The sequence below is a fragment of the Ascaphus truei genome, chromosome 14 (genome assembly GCF_040206685.1).
Source record: "Ascaphus truei isolate aAscTru1 chromosome 14, aAscTru1.hap1, whole genome shotgun sequence".
Classification (NCBI taxonomy): domain Eukaryota; kingdom Metazoa; phylum Chordata; class Amphibia; order Anura; family Ascaphidae; genus Ascaphus; species Ascaphus truei.
In genome coordinates this window covers 13179704-13200995 of record NC_134496.1, presented here as the reverse complement: position 1 = coordinate 13200995, position 21292 = coordinate 13179704, and the positions used below count along the sequence as shown (strand labels likewise).

General features: G+C 47.0%; 2 protein-coding genes across 2 annotated transcripts in view; both read right to left on the bottom strand.

The window, feature by feature from the left end:
- The window catches only part of CTSF (cathepsin F), a 28890-nt gene extending 14318 nt beyond the window's left edge, over positions 1-14572 (bottom strand). Inside the window, exons 1-10 of the mRNA XM_075569735.1 lie at positions 14275-14572; positions 13649-13762; positions 11094-11175; positions 10864-10928; positions 10037-10112; positions 9031-9144; positions 7770-7915; positions 7214-7310; positions 1566-1646; positions 1137-1256 (exon numbers count right to left, since the gene is read on the bottom strand). Of these exons, the coding sequence (XP_075425850.1) occupies positions 1137-1256; positions 1566-1646; positions 7214-7310; positions 7770-7915; positions 9031-9144; positions 10037-10112; positions 10864-10928; positions 11094-11175; positions 13649-13762; positions 14275-14475 (1096 nt within the window). The 5' untranslated portion in view covers positions 14476-14572. The remainder of the gene's footprint in view (positions 1-1136; positions 1257-1565; positions 1647-7213; positions 7311-7769; positions 7916-9030; positions 9145-10036; positions 10113-10863; positions 10929-11093; positions 11176-13648; positions 13763-14274) is intronic.
- Positions 14573-18095: 3523 nt separating this feature from the next.
- The window catches only part of ACTN3 (actinin alpha 3), an 89246-nt gene continuing 86049 nt past the window's right edge, over positions 18096-21292 (bottom strand). Inside the window, exons 20-21 of the mRNA XM_075569734.1 lie at positions 20924-21082; positions 18096-20532 (exon numbers count right to left, since the gene is read on the bottom strand). Coding sequence (XP_075425849.1) covers positions 20374-20532; positions 20924-21082 — 318 coding nt within the window. The 3' untranslated portion in view covers positions 18096-20373. The remainder of the gene's footprint in view (positions 20533-20923; positions 21083-21292) is intronic.

The window sequence follows — 21292 nt, the reverse complement described above, 5'->3', positions numbered from 1 at the left end:
TGTGTGCGCCAGTATGTGTGGGTGTGTGTGCGCCAGTATGTGTGGGTGTGTGCGCGCCAGTATGTGTGGGTGTGTGCGCGCCAGTATGTGTGGGTGTGTGCGCGCCAGTATGTGTGGGTGTGTGCGCGCCAGTATGTGTGGGTGTGTGCGCGCCAGTATTTGTGGGTGTGTGTGCGCCAGTATGTGTGGGTGTGTGCGCGCCAGTATGTGTGGGTGTGTGCGCCAGTATGTGTGGGTGTGTGCGCGCCAGTATGTGTGGGTGTGTGTGCGTCAGTATGTGTGGGTGTGTGTGCGCCAGTATGTGTGGGTGTGCGCGCCAGTATGTGTGGGTGTGTGCGCCAGTATGTGTGGGTGTGTGCGCGCCAGTATGTGTGGGTGTGTGTGCGCCAGTATGTGTGGGTGTGTGTGCGCCAGTATGTGTGGGTGTGTGTGCGCCAGTATGTGTGGGTGTGTGTGCGCCAGTATGTGTGGGTGTGTGTGCGCCAGTATGTGTGGGTGTGTGTGTCCATCAATGCATGTAAATGTGTAGTGTGTGTGTGTTTATTAATTTGCTAGTAAATTAGTATCATTGTGTCCGATCGTCACTGTATTTACGTGTCGCTGCGTGCGTACATCTGCGCGTCGCCGCCACGTGCCTGCATCTGCGCCTTGCCGCTGCGTTCCTGCATCGGCGCGCCGCCGCGTGCCTACATCTGCGCCTTGCCGCTGCATTCCTGCATCTGCGCGTCGCCGCTGCGTGCCTACACCTGCGTGTCACCGCGTGCCTACATCTGCGTGTCACCGCGTGCCTACATCTGCGTGTCACCGCGTGCCTATATCTGCGTGTCACCGCGTGCCTATATATGCGTGTCACCGCGTGCCTATATCTGCGTGTCACCGTGTGCCTATATCTGCGTGTCACCGTGTGCCTGCATTTGCGGTTTTTGTTAAAGAGCGTCAGGTGCAACAACAGAACTCCGCAGATATAAATGAAAATGGTGGACGGCACTAGTGCCCTCTAACTGCCAGAGGGGCGCCAGCAACATTCCACGCGCCATCATCATCATCAGCCCTGTCTCACTAAGGCATAGGGCTGTATGAACAAGATCTGCAGGCAAAGCCTCTGGGAAAGCAGCACAGTGGTAAGTTGCCTGTACCCGTCTCATCCTTGGGAATCTCCAACGAGCTATTGATGTACGCCGAAACTTTGCCGGTGGAAAAGCTGCAGCTCTGCTTGTGTCCCTGGTAGCTGTAATCGCTCTCCAGCTCCAAACCGCCTGCAAGAAAGATGGCATCCGTCGCAGAACTGCAATCTTTAGTCCCACTTTATAGCAGTGGCACAATTTAGAGCAAGAATGGGAAAGCTGCCCTGGAACGAATGTATCGGCCGGCTTACCAAACGCCACGTGAATTGTGATTTTAGGCCAACTAAATTTCAGAACATTTTCGCAATATTTCATCCCCTCTCAAAAACACACATTAGGAATGTTTACAAATTCCAGGAAGATTTCCAAAATGTGCCCACAAATGTTTTGTGTCTGGTGTCCCTGTTATTAAAAAGACTTAGACTGAGCACCGGCACCTACCCAGCTTCTCGATGGCTTCATACGCGCTGGATGGGAGACCTCCCCCACATGCGTGATCTACTCCATCGCAATCCACCAACTCTGCAAGCACAAAAAGGTCATTGTGGGCGTCATACAATGTAGGCAAATCAATTAATAAATACATTAACGTGTGTGATATTACATTTGTGTTTGTGTACATATCTTCAACCCTCGTCTCCCCGCTGCTGGATGAAGCCCCCCCCACACCCCCCCAATGATCTCCCAGGTACGGCGGTTCTAGCCTCTCTTCTCAACGTCGCTCCCACACGTTCTGCTTTCAGCCTCCCATCTTACTTCTGGTCGTCTTGGTCTTTTGATAACCTTCAGAATCCAGTTGAGTACAAATCTTTGTTCAACAAATGGTAATTTCTCCTTGCGATATCCGGCCCACCGCCATTTTAATTTCTTCACCTTGTGATTTCACAGACTTGTTTGGTTACAAACCAATTTATTGTTTTTCCTGTCTCTTCACGTAATACCCAGCAGGCATTTCTCCATACTGCTTGGGGTAATACCCAGCATGCATTTCTCCATACTGCTTGGGGTAATACCCAGCATGCATTTCTCCATACTGCTTGGGGTAATACCCAGCATGCATTTCTCCATACTTCTTGGGATTGAGTGAAGCTTCTGAATGATCGTCGCATCCATACACAGGCACAATACACGGGTCAAACACGTTCCTTTGAGGCACAGTAAAAGGTTCCTTGAAAGATGGTTTCCTCCAAAAGACCCCTTTCTCATCTGCATTCTCTTACCCATTTCATTCAGACGGGTTCCATCCATGGATATTTGCTGGCCCCTCCTGTGACCTGTGTACCCCAATAGAAGCCCCTGTGATGGTGACAGACCCCTCCTGTGACCTGTGTACCCCAGTAGAAGCCCCTATGAGGATGACAGACCCCTCCTGTGACCTGTGTACCCCAGTAGAAGCCCCTATGAGGGTGAAAGACCCCTCCTGTGACCTGTGTACCCCAGTAGAAACCCCTGTTAGGGTGACACACCCCTCCTGTGACCTGTGTACCTCAGTAGAAGCCCCTGTGATGGTGACAGACCCCTTCTGTGACCTGTGTACCCCAGTAGAAGCCCCTATGAGGATGACAGACCCCTCCTGTGACCTGTGTACCCCAGTAGAAACCCCTGTGAGGGTGACACACCCCTCCTGTGACCTGTGTACCCCAGTAGAAGCCCCTGTGAGGGTGACAGACCCCTCCTGTGGTCTCTGCTCTCAGTCAGTCAGACACTGCAGCATGGAGAGATCTCGCTGCTTTGGGATATTTCCTCCTGCTTACTCAGCCACATGCAGTCACACCCTTAGCAGTGATAAACATCTAATAAATCTCATCCCAAGTATCAATCTGCCTGGATGCAGAATAATACCGGGCAGGTGACACTGGCTTGCCGGAGTCTCCATCTTATCACTGTTACTCTGAGGAGTGCCAATCCAGCCCTGGATCTGTACTCAGTCACAATTACCCCCGCAGCATAAAAGATCGCGTTACTGTTACAGAAACCTTTCCCTACTCGCAGAAGCTTATGTAATCGTGCCCTTAGCAATGCTATAAATAGAAGAGACTTAACCCGGAGTATGAGTCAGCCTGCCTGTATGCAGAATTACTGGGCAGGTGATTCTGGCTGGCCGGAGTCTCTATACTGTCACTTTACTCCTAGGAGAGCTGAGGCAGGTTTTTTTTAAATGTACATACAGATACCCTATATGTTCAAAGGATCTGTTCTCACATATTAACCCACCCGGTACCCCGGCTTGTTTCTGTGCAAGAGATACACGGGTAAACATACAGTTAGGTCCGGAAATAATTGGACACTGATACAAATTTTGTTATTTTGGCTGTGTACCAAAATAAATTCAAGTTACAGTTAAATAATGTTAAAGTGCAGTCTGTCAGCATTAATTTGAGGGTATTCACATCCAAATTGGAGGAAGGGTTTAGGAACTACATCTCGTTAATATGTAGCCCCCTCTTTTCAAGGGACCAAAAGTAATTGGACAATTGACTCAAAAGCTGTTTCATGGACAGGTGTGGGCTATTCCTTCATTATTTCATCATCAATTAAGCAGGTAAAAGGTCTGGAGTTGATTCCAGGTGTGGCATTCGCATTTGGACGCTGTTGCTATGAACCCACAACATGCGGTCAAAGGAGCTTTCAATGCAAGTGAAACAGGGCATCTTTTGGTTGAAAAAAAAAGAAAGAAAAGCCATCAGAGAGATAGCAGGAACATTAGGAGCGGCCAAATCAACAGTTTGGTACATTCTGAGAAAAAAAGAACGCATTGGAAAGCTCTGCAACACAAAAAGGCCTGGACGTCCACGGAAGACAACATTGGTGGATGATCGTAGGATCCTTTCCATGGTAAAGAAAAACCCCTTCACAACATCCAGCCAAGTGAAGAACACTCTCCAGGAGGTAGGCATATCATTATCGAAGTCTACCATAAAGAGAAGACTTCACGAGAGCAAATACAGAGGGTTCACCACAAGGTGCAAACCATTCATAAGCCTCAAGAATAGAAAGGCCAGATTAGACTTTGGCAAACAATATCTAAAAAAGCCAGCCCAGTTCTGGAACAGCATTCTTTGGACAGATGAAACCAAGATCATGGAGAAGGCTTGGAATGGCTCATGATCCGAAGCATACCACATCATCTGTAAAACACGGTGGAGGCAGTGTGGTGGCATGGGCATGCATGGCTTACAATGGCACTGGGTCACTAGTGTTTATTGATTATGTGACAGAAGACAGAAGCAGCCGGATGAATTCTGAAGTGTATAGGGATATATCGTCTGCTCAGATTCAGCCAAATCCAGCAAAGTTGATTGGACGGCGCTTCACTTTACAGATGGACAATGACCCAAAACATACTGTGAAAGCAACCCAGGAGTTTTTTAAGGCAAAGAAGTGGAATATTCTGCAATGGCCGAGTCAATCACCTGATCTCAACCCGATCGAGCATGCATTTCATGTGCTGAATACAAAACTTAGGGCAGAAAGACCCACGAACAAACAGCAACTGAAGACAGCTGCAGTAAAGGCCTGGCAAAGCATCACAAAGGAGGAAACTCAGCGTTTGGTGATGTCCATGCGTTCCAGATTTCAAGCAGTCATTGTCTGCAAAGGATTCTCGACAAAGTATTAAAAATGAACATTTTATTTATGATTGTGTTAATTAACGTTTCATATGATATTTTTGTTCAACCCCTTGAATTAAAGCGGAAAGTCTGCACTTCTATTGCATCTCGGTTGTTTCATTTCAAATCCATTGTGCTGGCGTACAATTGTGTCAGTGTCCAATTATTTCCGCACCTAACTGTATACCCACAATGTGATGTGATTGATTAATAAACACACACACACCAGCGACCCTGTGCGTGAGATAGGAGGGCACCCAGTAAACAGATATTGTCCCTCCCCGCTCCCTTTTGTGATGGTGAAAAAGACCATCAAAGCGAAAGAGAGTTTAAAGAAGCAGCAGCGAGTTGAGGGCGACGATTTGGCATTTCCCAATCTTAAGACAACGGAACAATAAAAGATACTACAAGACATTGCACGGGAACACGAGTAACACAGGACATAGTCAGGAAGAAAGACCTAATGATTGGTCCCTAGAATGGAAGCCATACATCAAGGAGATGAAGAATAGAAAAGCTCCAGGGAAGATGAAATAACTACTCAAATGTTAAGGGAGCCGAGACAGAAAATCCTTGCAAAACTCGCTGCTTGAAGAACAGAAAATGTCAAAAAGATGGAGCACTACCATACTTAACACACATTCCCAGCTAGCTCAAACTCCCACACCCACCACATGATGAATATATATTTATGTCAACCAGAGAGCTACCGAGCGTGGCAATGGTATACAACAAGAGACAGGGGGTGCCCAATGCTACATCCCATTGACAAAACATATATGATGAAAAGTATAAAGTAAAATACTTCAATAATAATAATTGGTCATCATGTGGTGGGTGTGGGAGTTTGAGCTAGCTGGGAATGTGTGTTAATTTATGTCTGACTGGTAGCAGTTATTCGGAGGCTGTGGCACCTCCCCCCAGAGCTCACTCCTCCTCCTTCACCTTTTTAACATGGAAGGTCATTTCATTTGCTGCAGGAACAAGACCCATTATGGTTCTTCCCCTCTTACAGAGGTAACAGGAAGGGTTCACAGTGTAGTGTAGGACCTGCATTATTTTGGTTATACCTTGACGTTGGTATGCAGGCTTATAACGCTTTGGCCAAAGGGTTAACCAAATAACCAAGTATTTAATATTATTATTATTGAAGTATTTTACTTTATACTTTTCATCATATATGTTTTGTCAATAGGATGTAGCATTGGGCACCCCTGTCTCTTGTCACTACCATACTTATCCTGAAGACATTGAGAACTTACTAAGGCTACGGCCCCGCTGCCTGCGCTGCGTGCGCGTCTGCGAGGCAGGCAGCGCGCCCAGCCGAATTCCCCGGTCTGCAGAGAGCTGCAGGGGGAAAAACAAGGGTGGGCGTGACGAGGCCGGGACGTCACCCGGCAGGTTTGCCCTCATTGGCTGAACCGCCGGGGGGGCGTGGCCTAGCGCTCTGTCGCAAGCTCCCCACACAATATTCTTGCAGGCTGGAAAAACTCACCGCGCAGCGCGGCGGCCCCCCCTCGCAGCGGGCCCGGCCCCATTGAGGGGCGGCTCTTGTCCCTGCAGCGTCCGCCACAGCGAGCGCTGCAGTAGCCAGCGGAGACCTGGCCTAAAGCATGTAAGATCGGCCTCTGTATGAATCTCACCCAGACCAATGTAATAACTCTACAAAAGATACCAATAGACTGATCGGATTTAGAAGTAGTTGAAAACAAGATGTAACTTGATGTAACTTGGCCACGGGGTATTGATGGATGTGCATCTTAGACATTAAAATCAATAGGCAAATGAAGATATTCCATAGCACATCTTGAAAAAACAAGACAATCTTTCAAAGGAATCTTCCAGTGTTCCTTAAAAAGTGTTTAATCCATATATTCTGCCGGTGCTCACACACAGATGTGGAATTTGGACCCTAAATGCGAGAATAATTCAGAAGCTTCAGACAACTCTAAGTATGGAGAGATGCATGCTGGGTATTACCCCCAAAGAGACAGGAAGAATGAATGGGTTTGAAACCAAACAAAGATTTGTGACATCACAGGGGTGAAGAAATTAGAATGGCGGTGGGTCAGACATATCACAAGAGATGACCATCGTTGGACAAAAATGGTACTCAACCGGATTGCAATGGAAAATCAAAAGACAACGATGGGCGGATGAAATCAGAAAATGTGTTGGAGCGATATGGAGAAGAGAGGCTGTAACCACCGCAGTATCTGGGAGATCATTGGTGGAAGGCAAGGGTAGGTGATCTGTGATACATATACATATACACGTATGTATGCATGTACATACATACATACATACATACACAGTAGATACTCATATCAAAACACCTTCAATGATATCTATCTATCTATACATACATACACACACACACACACACACACACACTTTTAGCCCGTTGAACATGTCACTGCCCACTGGTTCATTAAGGTCACAGGGTAACTGACCTAATCTGCCCAGGCGGATACTTACCCTGCTCAGAGAGGGAGATTAATGACCCTTTACGCAGGAACCACTGTCCTTCAATATTCCCCGTGACCGAAAAAGCCCAACAGGATCCGCACATCCCCTGGAGGGAGGGCGAGAAGGAGAGAAGGGGGGGGGGGGGGGTAGGGGAGGGAAAGAGGGCGAGAAGGGTGGGGGGAGAGAGCGAGGGGGAGGAAAGAGGGCGAGAAGGGGAAGAGGGCGGACGAAAGAGGGCGAGAAGGGGCGGGGGAAAGAGGGCGAGAAGGGGAAGAGGGCGGACGAAAGAGGGCGAGAAGGGGGGGGGAGGAAAGAGGGCGAGAAGGGGGGGAGGAAAGGGGCGAGAAGGGGGGGAGGAAAGAGGGTGAGAAGGGGAGGGGGAAAGAGGGCGAGAAGGGGAGGGGGAGGACGGCGAGAAGGGGAGGGGGAGGAGGGCATGTGCCAGAGGGAAAGCGAGAAGGGGGACAAGGGGAGGAGACAAAAAGGAGGGATGATAGAGGCATTAGTCAAACCCAGCACACAGAGCCCAGGATCCCCTTCCTGCACATGGACCCATTACACACACCTGGTTCTTCACAGCAGTGACGGCCCCGTGGTCTCTCCAGTCCCACTGTGTGGGGGCAGGGTCTGTGGGTATTGCGGCCATCTTCATGGGACGAGGGGGACGCTTGGAAAGCACAGGATTCAAGAACAGAGTCCGAAACTCCTCCTCTACAAGAGAGCGGAAAACAAAAATATATAGATATAGACACATACATACATACATACATACATACATGACACACAAACACACGTAACATTGGTCACTGGCCTGGGTGCACTGTAATTTACGATGACTAATCTAGAGCGTTCTAGATCAGGCGTTCTCAGGAGGCTTCAGCAAGTGCACACAATATATTGACCTACATGAATGTCACTGTCGTGTTGCAGGAAGATACAGCAGTGTCACAATGAAACCCGTATAAAGACAAACACCTCCTGTGAAGCGGCAAAGATGCGCGAAAATGTGAAGTGCCGGAAGTCAGCGCGGGTAACCAAACCGTGCGAAGGTAATAAAGAGACGTGTGTGGGAGCTACAGACATGGAACAAGTTAATATAAACCCTGTTGGCTTTTTAAGAAAAGACCGGTTTTGATACAAGAAGGTTATGCTAGAAAAACGATGTAATCTCCGTAATTATTATTGGAGGTCACACACACACACACACACACACACACACACACACACACACACACACACACACACACACACACACACACACACACGAGATAGAAGCGCAGAATGATGTTACACGTTGGGGAGTTACTGGGGAAGTGTGGGGACATTTAACAATGTAAGTTACACAATACCGAGAACCGCAATACCTAATACAGAGGAAGAGGGGAACCAGCCGAGTAATAACTAACCGTCCCCCATCAACGGGGTATAACATGGAAGTGCAAATACATGAACCTGTTATCTCTATATATAATAAGCATGTATCATGTATGTATATACATCTTAAACATGCATCATCAGATCAGAAGCATGTATTATAGGCTCGTCAGATTAACCAGGTACAAGGCATGGTAATTAGACCAGTAAAAGTATATCTGTCCCTGTGGTGTTTGTGCAGAAAGGTCACAGCATGGTGTAATAATGAGAGGAAACAGACACTTCTAAAGGACCCAGAGCGCGTCTGGGCAGTACGTCTGTCCCATACACTCCTCCACCTACTGGATCCACTGCATGGAATGTCTTTAAGGGAAGAAAGTCACACACACACACACACATGCCCACTTTTCCCTGTCTGTCACTCGGTCCCCAGTCTCTGCCCTGTCACTCACCGGTGAGATCGCTATATTTGGTGACACCGTACTCCGCTGTCCCCTGGTCCATCTCCTGGATCCTTGCCGCCTTCTTCAGGTTTTGGGTGAATATCTGCAGACGTCTCCCAGCCTCTGAAGAGACCCACAGGTAATATTATATGTAGCCCTAGGGGTGCCAGGCTCTGCATATACCCCAGTGCCAGCCTTAGTGGTGCCAGGCTCTGCATATATCCCAGTGCCAGCCCTAGGGGTGCAAGGCTCTGCATATACCCCAGTACCAGCCCTTGGGATGCCAGGCTCTGCATATACCCCAGTGCCAGCCCTAGGGGTGCCAGGCTCTGCATATACCCCAGTACCAGCCCTTGGGGTGCCAGGCTCTGCATAAACCCCAGAGCCAGCCCTAGGGGTGCCAGGCTCTGCAAATATCCCAGTGCCAGCCATAGTGGTGCCAGGCTCTGCATAAACCCCAGTGCCAGCCCTGGGGGTGCCAGGCTCTGCATATACCCCAGAGCCAGCCCTAGGGGTGCCAGGCTCTGCAAATATCCCAGTGCCAGCCATAGTGGTGCCAGGCTCTGCATAAACCCCAGTGCCAGCCCTGGGGGTGCCAGGCTCTGCATATACCCCAGTACCAGCCCTTGGGGTGCCAGGCTCTGCATATACCCCAGAGCCAGCCCTAGGGGTGCCAGGCTCTGCAAATATCCCAGTGCCAGCCATAGTGGTGCCAGGCTCTGCATATACCCCAGTACCAGCCCTTGGGGTGCCAGGCTCTGCATATACCCCAGTACCAGCCCTTGGGGTGCCAGGCTCTGCATATACCCCAGAGCCAGCCTCCATATATCCCAGTGCCAGCCCTAGGAGGTGCCGGGTTCTGTATTCTTTATTTCAACACCAGCCCGTGACTTCACTTACCCAATGAGATCTGAGACTAACTGGTAATGTGGATTTGCAATGTTTCTCTTTCACTTCCGTACAAAATGTAGTGTGGATAGAATGTGGTGTTAATCTGGTTCCAACAGAGACTCACCTTCATCGTCCTTGTATCTTTTATCGTAGATTGTCACAAAATCCTTAAATAGAGTAACTGCTTCAACCAACTCATCCTGTAAACAGGATAATAAAACAGATAGAGTAGTTTAAACTTTAAAGGGTCAGTCCCACGTAGGAGCAAAGTGACCTAATGACAGGGACGTGTTTAATGGGTTAAAGGGTCAGTCCCACATAGGAGCAAAGTGACCTAATGACAGAGACGTGTTTAATGGGTTAAAGGGTCAGACCCACGTAGGAGCAAAGTGACCTAATGACAGGGACGTGTTTAATGGGTTATAGGGACAGTCCCACGTAGGGGCAAAGTGACCTAATGACAGGGACGTGTATAATGGGTTAAAGGTTCCGTCCCACGTAGGAACAAAGTGACCATTTGACAGGGATGTGTTTAATGGGTTAAATGGACAGTCCCACGTAGGAGCAAAGTGACCCAATGACAGGGACGTGTTTAATGGGTTAAAGGGTCAGACCCACGTAGGGACAAAGTGACCTTATGACAGGGACGTGTTTAATGGGTTAAATGGACAGTCCCACGTAGGAGCAAAGTGACCCAATGACAGGGACGTGTTTAATGGGTTAAAGGGTCAGACCCACGTAGGGACAAAGTGACCTGATGACAGGGACGTGTTTAATGGGTTAAAGGGACAGTCCCACGTAGGAGCAAAGTGACCTGATGACAGGGACGTGTTTAATGGGTCAAAGGGTCAGTCCCACGTAGGAGCAGAGTGACCTAATGACAGGGACGTGTTTAATGGGTTAAAGGATCAGACCCACGTAGGAGCAGAGTGACCGGGACTTGCACTATACCTCAGGTTTGGTGGAAGGTATCTTCTGGTTCTGAGAGGAGATGTCCGTCACTTCCGTCACAAGACCTGGAGTGAAAGAAAGTTACAGGGCGCGACCACACAGGGCAGTAATATGGGGCAGCAGGGGAGGAGCAGTGTATGATAAAGGGATATTATTAAAGCAGCTCAGACTGGCGTTAGCAGAAAACCAGAGCACCGATAAGAAACATTTCCCGGTTATATATCACATACTTTCCTGTGAGCACGCCTGATGTAAGATTTTTGTCTCATTTATCCAGGGGACAACTAGTATCGAAAAATTACACTCCACTCCCTGCAAATCAAGAGAAAAACAACATTCATTTGCCAAGTCACCAACAGTGTGTCCTGCGCTGTACGTCACACATTCACGCTGCAATCTGGTAGGTTGCGAAAAACTACATTTTGAAAACAACTTGGCATTTCATTTCTTAAACACGGAGAATTAGACTTTAAATCAAATATTTGGCCGCTTAGTTTTTTTTGGGGGGGGGGGAATTATTAAGAGTTGTATTTCTATCTGGGCCTCTGCATGCAGGCCAACCTCCATCCTAACCGGTCCTTGTTAGAAACAATAGGAGTAGAGAGAGGTGGATTAAACACGCAGACAGACAGGAACGGTAACTCACCCCTCCCAAATCCCAGCTCATCATCATCATCATCCCCCCCAGCATTAACTCACCAGGATTACAGGCATTCACCACTCCCAAATCCCAGCTCATCACCCCCCTACCCCCCAGCATTAACTCAACAGGATTACAAGCAATCACACCCTCCCAAGCCTCAACTCATCAGGATTACAGGCAATCACCCCCTCACAAATCCCAGCTCATAACCCCCCACATCCCCCCCAGCATTAACTCAGCGGGTTTACAGGCAATCACCCCTCCCAAATCCCAGATCAACAGGATTACAGGCAATCACCCCTCCCAAATCCCAGCTCAGCGGGATTACAGGCAATCACCCCTCCCAAACCCCAGTTTAGAACCCCCTCCCAAGCCTCAAATCAGCGGGATTACAGGCAATAACCCCCCCTCCCAAGGCTCAGATCATCCCCTCCCAAAACCTCAACTCAGTGGGATTACAGGCAATCACCCCTCCCAAATCACAGCTCATCACCCCCTCCTAAACCTCAACTCTGCTGGATTACAGACAATCACCCCTCTCCCAAGTGTCAACTCAGCCGGTTTACAGGCAATCACCCCTCTCCCAAGTGTCAACTCTGCAGGATTACAGGCAATCACCCCTCTCCCAAGTGTCAGATCAGCGGGATTACCGGCAAACCTTAAAAACATCAAACTACTTTGTGCATTTTTATTGTAAGAAAGGGTGTCTCTTACCCACATTTAACCCTTAAACATCTAACTGACATTTGTTTATTATTGGTCCTTGGAGGGACCATTTAACAACCTATGTGGTGTATGCGTGCCATAATGTATCATCACGTCCGGTGTGCTCCCAGATCGCACGTGCGCTCAGAGAGGAGACCCCCAGATCGCACGTGCGCTCAGAGAGGAGACCCCCCAGATCGCACGTGGGCCCAGAGAGGAGACCCCCAGATCGCACGTACGCTCAGAGAGGCGACCCCCAAATCGCACGTACGCTCAGAGAGGCGACCCCCAAATCGCACGTGCACTCAGAGAGGAGATCCCCAGATCGCACGTGCGCTCAGAGAGGAGACCCCCAGATCGCACGTGGGCCCAGAGAGGAGACCCCCAGATCGCACGTACGCTCAGAGAGGCGACCCCCAAATCGCACGTACGCTCAGAGAGGCGACCCCCAAATCGCACGTGCACTCAGAGAGGAGACCCCCAGATCGCACGTGCGCTCAGAGAGGCGACCCCCAGATCGCACGTGCGCCCAGAGAGGAGCCCCCAAATCGCACGTGCGCTCAGAGAGGTTGAGAACCCCCAGATCGCACATGCGCTCAGAGAGGTTGAGACCCCCAGATCGCACGTGCGCTCAGAGAGGAGACCCCCAGATCGCACGTGCGCTCAGAGAGGAGACCCCCAGATCGCACGTGCGCTCAGAGAGGTTGAGAACCCCTGCCTTCGCTCTTTTCTGAAGACACCATGACCTATTTTATTTGCCCTACCCCCATCTTTACAATCCCACAGTGAAAATCTGTGTGATTCACAGTCACACACATCAACATTCCCCTGACCTAATCATCCCTTCCACAGGCTATCATCAGACCATCAGCTGACACCAAACTGGGTGACTGCCCTAAATCCCAGTCTCTGCAGAGCCAGTGTGACCAGTTTGACTTAATCATACATTTCCTGAATCAGCTCTATCTGGGGTATATTTTCCTTTCTGCAAAGCCGAGATTCTCAGTACTACTGTACGCATACACAGTTAAGTAGGAAAGAATCCCCACAAAAAAGCCCCTTTCACTTGCACTCAAAGTACATATTTTAGATATGAAGATGTTCAAGTTATCTTGCAAAATACCAATATTATCAACCAGAAGATGTATATTATGATACAAATATCCTCTTTATGTACCACTAATCCAAGAAAAAAATAATAAAGTTTTATTAACATATGACGTTGATGCTTCGTGTTAGTATACATACAGCGCAATTAAAAAATACCCAATGTACACATACACCGTTGAGAAGTCCTAGCGGGTTGCAAGATGTTGCATGCACTATGATACACCTCAAAAAGAAAATAAATGTACAGTATTGTGATATAGAAAAAGACAGTGAGCACATGAAAGTGGGGCGAGTTTAGAGAGGTGATAGAAATAGTTATCCTCTTACCCTGAGCGGAGCTGGGCTGCGGAGCTCACAATCGTCGCGGATCACATTTTTGCCCTTCTTACACAGCGTGCGTCCTAGCAGGATAGTCAGATCATACTTCATTCCAGATACCACCTACACAATAACAACAACGTTTAGGATAATCAGGCTGGGGATGAAAACAAAGATTTGGGTACGACGACGCAGAAGTGTCTGCACACTCAGCATTATACGTGTATTTATTACATCACTGGGGCCAACCAAATAATCTTATTCATGCAGTGTTAGACACAGCACGGAGAAATACATTTGATGTGTAAAGTACAGTAGCAGGTAAAGCGGTGCAACTGCCCAGTGACGTGGGGCTCCCTTCTTTTCCACTGATGTGTAAAGTACAATGTATTCTATGCGCTGCGCTGTTAGCGCGTTAACGTATCATGCACACGGATACAGAAATACAGGTCTGCCGTTGTAGTTATACATAAACCTGCAAGTATTTTGTATTGATGAGATAATATATATATGTATATATATATATACACTCCTAAACACATGTATATATATACACACACACACACACACACACGTGACGTCACAGTACCTGCATGACGTCAGAGTACCTGCATGACGTCACGCGCGCCCCTCACCTGTTTCCGGGCGCCCCCGGCGAGCCGCACTTGGCGGTATATCTCCTCCCGGTCGCTGCCCTGGTTGTAGTGCCGCACCGCCAGCTTCGCTGCCTGCCGCACTCCGGGGTCACCGGGAGAGGCCTCCTGCCACCGGCCGGGTGGGAGCGCGGAGACCAGGACGGTGGAGAGGAGGAGCAGGGACCGTAGCGCAGGAGCCATGTTATACGCTGTGTGTTATACCCGGTGTATACTGCCGGAGAGGGGAGCACATAAACAAGGGACATGTGACCGGCGGTGAGGCACCAGCGGACATCTTGGAAGTGGGCACGCCGGCACTGAGTAGGTAGGGTGTCGGTCATCTTGGAAGCGGGAATGGTAGTGTGAGGTAGATAAGCAGGCATCAAGAGGCAAGGCGGCGGCCATCTTGGAGCCTGGCACCACTTTGTGCTATTGTAACCTAGCAATGGCACCGCATGCTGCCCTCACCTGTCATGTGGGAGTGGGCTGTACAGGGCACACTCACTGTAAGGCAGTCTCACAAACTATAAGTCACACTCACTCACTATAAGGCAGGCTCGGTCACTGTAAGGTGGTCTCCCAAACTATAAGGCGGTCTCACTCACTGTAAGGCACTCTCACTATAAGTCACACTCACTCACTGTAAGGCACTCTCACTATAAGTCACACTCACTCACTGTAAGGCCCTCTCACTATAAGTCACACTCGCTCACTATAAGGCAGGCTCGGTCACTGTAAGGCGGTTTCACTCACTGTAAGGTGGTCTCCCAAACTATAAGGCGGTCTCACTCACTGGAAGGCACTCTCACTATGTCACACTCACTCACTATAAGGCGGTCTCCCTCACTGTAAGGCGGTCTCCCTCACTGTAAGGCGGTCTCGCTCATTGGAAGGCAGTCTCACTATTAGGCAGCCTCGCTCACCATAAGGCAGTGTCGCTCATTAGAAGGCAGTCTCATTAGAAGATAGCCTCACCCATTAGACACCCTTACTCATAAAGACAGAGTCTCACTCATTAGAAGACAGTTTTGCTCATCAACCCACTTTCCGCCCTACAAACCCCTTTGGTGCGCACCTGGCCCTCTGGAAAAGGTATCTAGATAGTATTATCTTTATTTCGAATGGCACTGTTTACCTCCTTAATGACTTTTTAAAAACTATTTATATAGTAATATTTTACATTTAAAATTTACTAGTGATTAAAAAAAATCTGCTATTCAGTTTTTAGATTTGTCGTTGTATGTAGAGAATGGATTTGTACATTGCAAAACATGTTTTTTTTAAGTCTGTCAACTGTAATAATTATGTACATACAAAAAGTTGCCATCGCCAAAATTGGTTAAAGAATATACGGTCAAATGAGAACATTAAAAAGGAAATGCAAATCTGATGAAGAATACAGTATAAGGCTGAACTAAGGGTTTTAGAGAGGAGATTTTTAGATAAAGAATATGATCCACCACAGTTGAAGGTAAGTAATGATGGGGTGGAAGTCCTGGATAGAAAGGATCTACTTGTAGGGAAACAGGGAATTAAGAACACAGCCCAGGCTTCTAGGGAAGAATATTGCACTTTTGCCATTTATCACTCAATTCAATAAGGAATATTTTAAAATTAAAGGAATTTTAAATAAACATTGGAGCATTTGGAAATCGGATCCTATTTGGGGTCCGTGTCTACCCAAACCATCCGCAAATGATTTATACAAAGGCACAGAACTTAAAAAAACAATGAACCCCCAGTGTTTTTAGAGAATAAGTTTGCACTGACACAGGTATCAATTGGTTGGGTGTGGGACCCAATGGATTTTTCAGATGCCCTGATTGTAAGGTATGCAATCATGGTATCAAGAAAACAGAACAATTTGATTCCAAAAACACAGGAGAGGTTTTTAAAAATACTGTGTGTGTTTTATAAATTGCCGGAGCACTTCTGTATTATATCTCCTGGAGTGCCTCTGCAGTCTACAATATGTAGGCCGCACAATAAGACCTCTAAGAACCAGAATTCTGGAGAATCTTGGCAATATTATGATAGGTCTAGAGACGCACAATGTGTTGGTATATTTCACAGATATTCATAATTCTGACCCAAAGGGATTGGTATACAGGGGCATTGACCGTATTGATAAAACTTGGAGAGGGTGATAGATTGAAGAATCTGTCCCAAAAAGAAACCTATTGGATTTTTAAATTGGGGACTCTCAGCCCACATGGGTTAAATGTGGACTTTGACTTGAAATCCTTTTGTATTTAGTGCGCCTTTGCTGTGATTTAATATATTCCCATATTGACCATTTAGAATGGAAGGAACACGTTTTTAGCTTATCTGAATGTTTTTATTAGGATTTTTATTTAGTTATAATTTTATTCTCTTAAAATAGAATTGTTCCACTTGTTTTGTGGATAATGGAATTTGTAATCCAAGGATGAATGGGTTAATATCTAAATGTTCCATTTGAACATACAATTTGACTGCTCGATCTGCTTTTGCTTTTTGTCATTCTCTGCTGAATCTCTGTCTGTACTAATGTTATTTTTACATGTTTTATTTTAGCTTCATTTACTAATGAATTGACACATCTGTTTTCAAATTTATAAGTAATTGCATTATTGAATAATTAGATTGGTATAAATATGGACATGTGTGACTCAGACATTGAAAACCCCTGAGGAAGCTGTCGGAACGGTGAAACGCGTAGGGTTCATGCATCTACCTCTGTGCAGGTGCATGAAGTTAGACATTTGTTCACCCAGCTTGTTTTTATCACGGACTTGTGCGGTTCTGCTATTTGTGGTGAAGTCACTGTGAGGAGTTCTGACGGCCCTGCATTGATTGGACATCTGGGGGGGGGGGGGGGAGGACGCGGTGTGCAAGTGCCTTCCAGCCCAGCAGGTACTACCATCATACCGGATACGAGCCGGCTAAGAAGAGGATCGCCTAACCGTATGCTGTGGAAGCAGCTGAGCCCTGGATCGTGCCATCGAGAGGCGCGGGTGTCCTCGTTAAAACAACACGCACTGCTGGTTTTTATCATCAGCCCTGTGAGTGCGATTTATGAGTTCTGATGAGGGGCATCATTAAAACAGATTACACTGTCCTTTCTTTTGGGCTTTTCTCATTAGGTAAACTTTCTCCTGTTACCTGGAGGGACCGTTGGTGGTTTGGATATATATGTTCACTTTTAGTACACATTTATTCACCGCAGAGGACTTTTCCTGAGGGTGGTTGCCCCTCATTCCTTTTTTGCTATTTCACACACGGACAGGGAGAGCGTTTTTTTGAGGGCTGCATCCCCCGCAGGGTTTAATATCACGTCTGTATCATTTGTATTGCATTTGATGTATCGCTTGCGCTTTTTGTTTTATCGCTCACTTTAAGGCTGCGTTCAAGGTGCCCGCGCGCGACGCTCGCCTGTAGCTGGAGCGATCCGCGGCCTGTAGGATTGTGTGACGGAGGGCGTGCCGCGAGGCGTTGACGTCACGTGAGCGGCTCGTCCTCATTGGCTGAACCGCGCACGTGGCCTGGCCTTCGCGCTGCAAAATCAAATGTATTTGCTTCCTCGCGCGCCGCACACCCCGTCGCGCTCGCGCATGCATGGTCTCTGGCCGCGCTCATTGCCTTAAGGCATTTTGATCACGCCACGGTTGTGAAGACTTTGGACACGGGCCTAAGGCAGTCTCGCTCATTGGAAGGCAGTCTCACTAGCAGACACTCACTCATTAGACACTCTTACTCATAAAGACAGAGACTCACTCGTTAGAAGACGTTTTTACCCATCAACCCACTCTCCACCCTACAAATGAACACGTAAACACACATTAATTATATAGGACATTTTTATTGATCTTTCTCCGCCTGTTTAGGGAAGAAATCAGCAATGATGTTGATGCCTGTTGGCGAGAGGTTGGAACTAAGTCCTGGCGAGGCTGGGCTGACGAGTCGTTACCGCTATTTAATTTCATGCTAACGAGTTTTCTAAATTAGCAGTGCCACCAAATTACAAAATTCACGTCAATGGCTAATCCTGTGGGCTGCCATTTTTGACATGCGTCCATTTTTAACAGGAAGTCGTCTTTAAAAAGCCACACTTTTAATTGAGAGCGCTAATTATTAACGAGTTGATGGGTAACACTGCTGAATTAACCCCATCGTTGCTGGCGAGAATTCAACCATTTCCTACTTGCGTCAAAGCTTAAATATCGTCTCTTTAATTTTACTTAAAAATAATATGCCCGGGGTAGGGAACATGTATTTTTCTTTAAGCAGTTAAGAAGAACTAGGGCTGAATTCAGCATCTTTTTCTGATGTAGATTATATGTGTTACCCTTTTATAACAATTACCGGGCCACTGTTCCATGTGGCTGGGACTTAAAGCAAAGGAGGCTGGGTCCGTGGAGGGCGGAGCTTGCAGAAGGCCCTCCTACCTCAGCCAGGCTAGTGATAGGAAGGGTGCATAAAGGTGCTTACTATTCTTGTATATAGTGTCATATCTACTATACCTTAACTTGGCCACTATGTGGTGCTACAGCCCTAATATAGCTATATCTGTGTATGCCCATGCAGCAGTGGAAGGGTTAATGTAAGAACATGCTAATTTCCATGTCATAAATAAATAATATAGTATCGTTATATTTAATAAGTTATATATTGCATTTTTACGTGAAATGTCTTCATTCCCAGGTGTCTTTGTAATGATACTGCACATGCAGCCACCTCTGGGGCGGAATCTTTGCAGGATATTTCTGCATGCCGGGGAATAACAGATTGATGATACCATTAACATAAATGTGAATTAGTCATGTAATTGAAATACATTTTTCTCTTATTTTAAAGGGATTTTTTCCTGAGAGAGTGTAAATGGAGGATGCGGGGATCGAACTCACGAAATTGTGTATACAAAAGCTGGCAGAAATGAACAAAGCAGGTGTTTTAATTAGCTGTCATTGCCTCAGTGAACTACTCGGCCCCCCTCTACTTGCAGCACAGAGAGTTTGACCTTTCGTTAAGTTCTTCACTGCCATAGAGATTAAAAAGAGCTGCGTGTGGGAGACTACCTGTCACAACATGGTGTTTTTATTCTATTGGAGTGGGGAAGCTAAAATGCAGACAACTACTTTATTAAAATACAGCAATAATGTTCACAAAAATGTATATACACACGTAAGGAGTTTTATAAAATGAAAATTAAATGACTGAAAAATCCTGTTAGCTCAGGGGTCTTGAAGGGTCTATTTTGACATAAATGACATCACAAATCCAAGATGGCTGCCTCCTGATGTGATGTCAAGAGCACTAATAATCCAAAATGGCTGCTTCTTAGCAGGATGTCAGTGACATCACAAATTCAAGATGGCTACCTTCTAATATGATACCATTGACGTCACAAGTTCAAGGTGGCTGCCTCCTGATGAGATGCCATTGATGTCACAAGTCCAAGGTGGCTGTCTTCTGATTTGACATTATTGACACTCGTAATACAAGTTGGCTGCTACTTGACCTCGATGGCATCAAATATCCAAGATGGCTGCCTCTTGACGTTATATCATTGACATTACATAACCAATATGGCTTCCTCTTCAAGTTACATACGTAACATTACAAATACAAAAGGGCAGTTTCTTGAAGTAACATCAAGCAATCCAAAATGACTGTCTACTGATGAGATCAATGACCACACAAAAGGGGCTGCCTCGTGACATCACAAATTCAAGGTGGCTGCTTGTCACAAAACTAAAATGGCTACCTCTTGACATGATATCAATGACAGTGCCAATACAAGATGTCTTCCGCTTCGCTTGACATCAGCGATATCACAAACCCAAGATGGCTACTCCTTGATAAGACATCAAAAGTTCAAGATGACTTCCCCTTGATGTAGCATCAATGACATCACAAATTCAAGATGGCTGCCTCCTCAGTCACTTAAGTTCAACCTATTAAGTGTAAATATACATTTTATTTTGCATTCAAGGCTACTTTTTAACAAGGTTGTGCCTTGCCTTTAAAGGGTAAAAGGTCAAGAGTTTGGGTTCCAGGGAAGGGGACCAGAGCTAGAGGATAATTGAGGGCAGGAGGGATGTTGTTTTTTTTTTTTTTTTACAGGTCGCTTTCGCCGTAGAGAGCGCTGGAGAAGGACATATAATCCAGCGCGCCCGTCACGCTGTCTCCTCCCACGTATTTCGTCATGCGGCTGATGCAGTATTCAGCCTGTTCCACGGGCAGCTCCCTGCGGAGTTCTTCAATGGTGATGTAACTCTGCAAACACAGAGGGAAGACGATTCATTAATCACCTTGTTTTGTGATGGAGTCTCTTGTACGGGATTTATAGTATAAATTAATAGGATCTGTGTTATCTGCCTTTAATGTGATAAGAGGGTATCTCATGCATAAGATTGACAAGTTAACGGAGTCAGTGGCTCTTTCCTATTATGTCATAAGAGGGTGTCTGCATTCCTGATGTTTTTTTTCTGGACTCCAAAAATATGGAATCCTAATGGGTGGTGGGGGGATTCTTCTATTTTCTAGAAATTCTGGAGATTCTAGTGCAATCTCAAATCCTGATAGTTTCTATGCTAATGGGTTCTGCAAGTTCAAGAAATGTTACTAGATTCACATAGATGTTATGCACAAATGACCTTCCCCTGACCTTGTCTGAAGCCAGGATCTTGAATGAGGCCATGACCTGCTCAGCTGTGTCTGTCTCTCCAGTCTCCCGGGTCATGAAGTCAATAAAGGCTTGGAAGGTCACCACTCCTGTGTTGTTGGGGTCAACCAAAGTCATGATGCGGGCGAACTCCACCTCACCCTACGGGGCAGACAAGTAGAAGGGAGGGGGGGGGGGGTGAGAAAGATGGCGTGAGGTAGAAAGAGAGAAGGAAGAGGAAGAGGAAGAACAAGAAAGAACAAGAGAAGGAAACGGAGAGATGATCAGGGGCATAGATGTATAACAATGTATGACACTTGGCCCACCCAGTCTGCCCATTTTCCTCCTAGTTGTAAAGCATAAGACCGCATT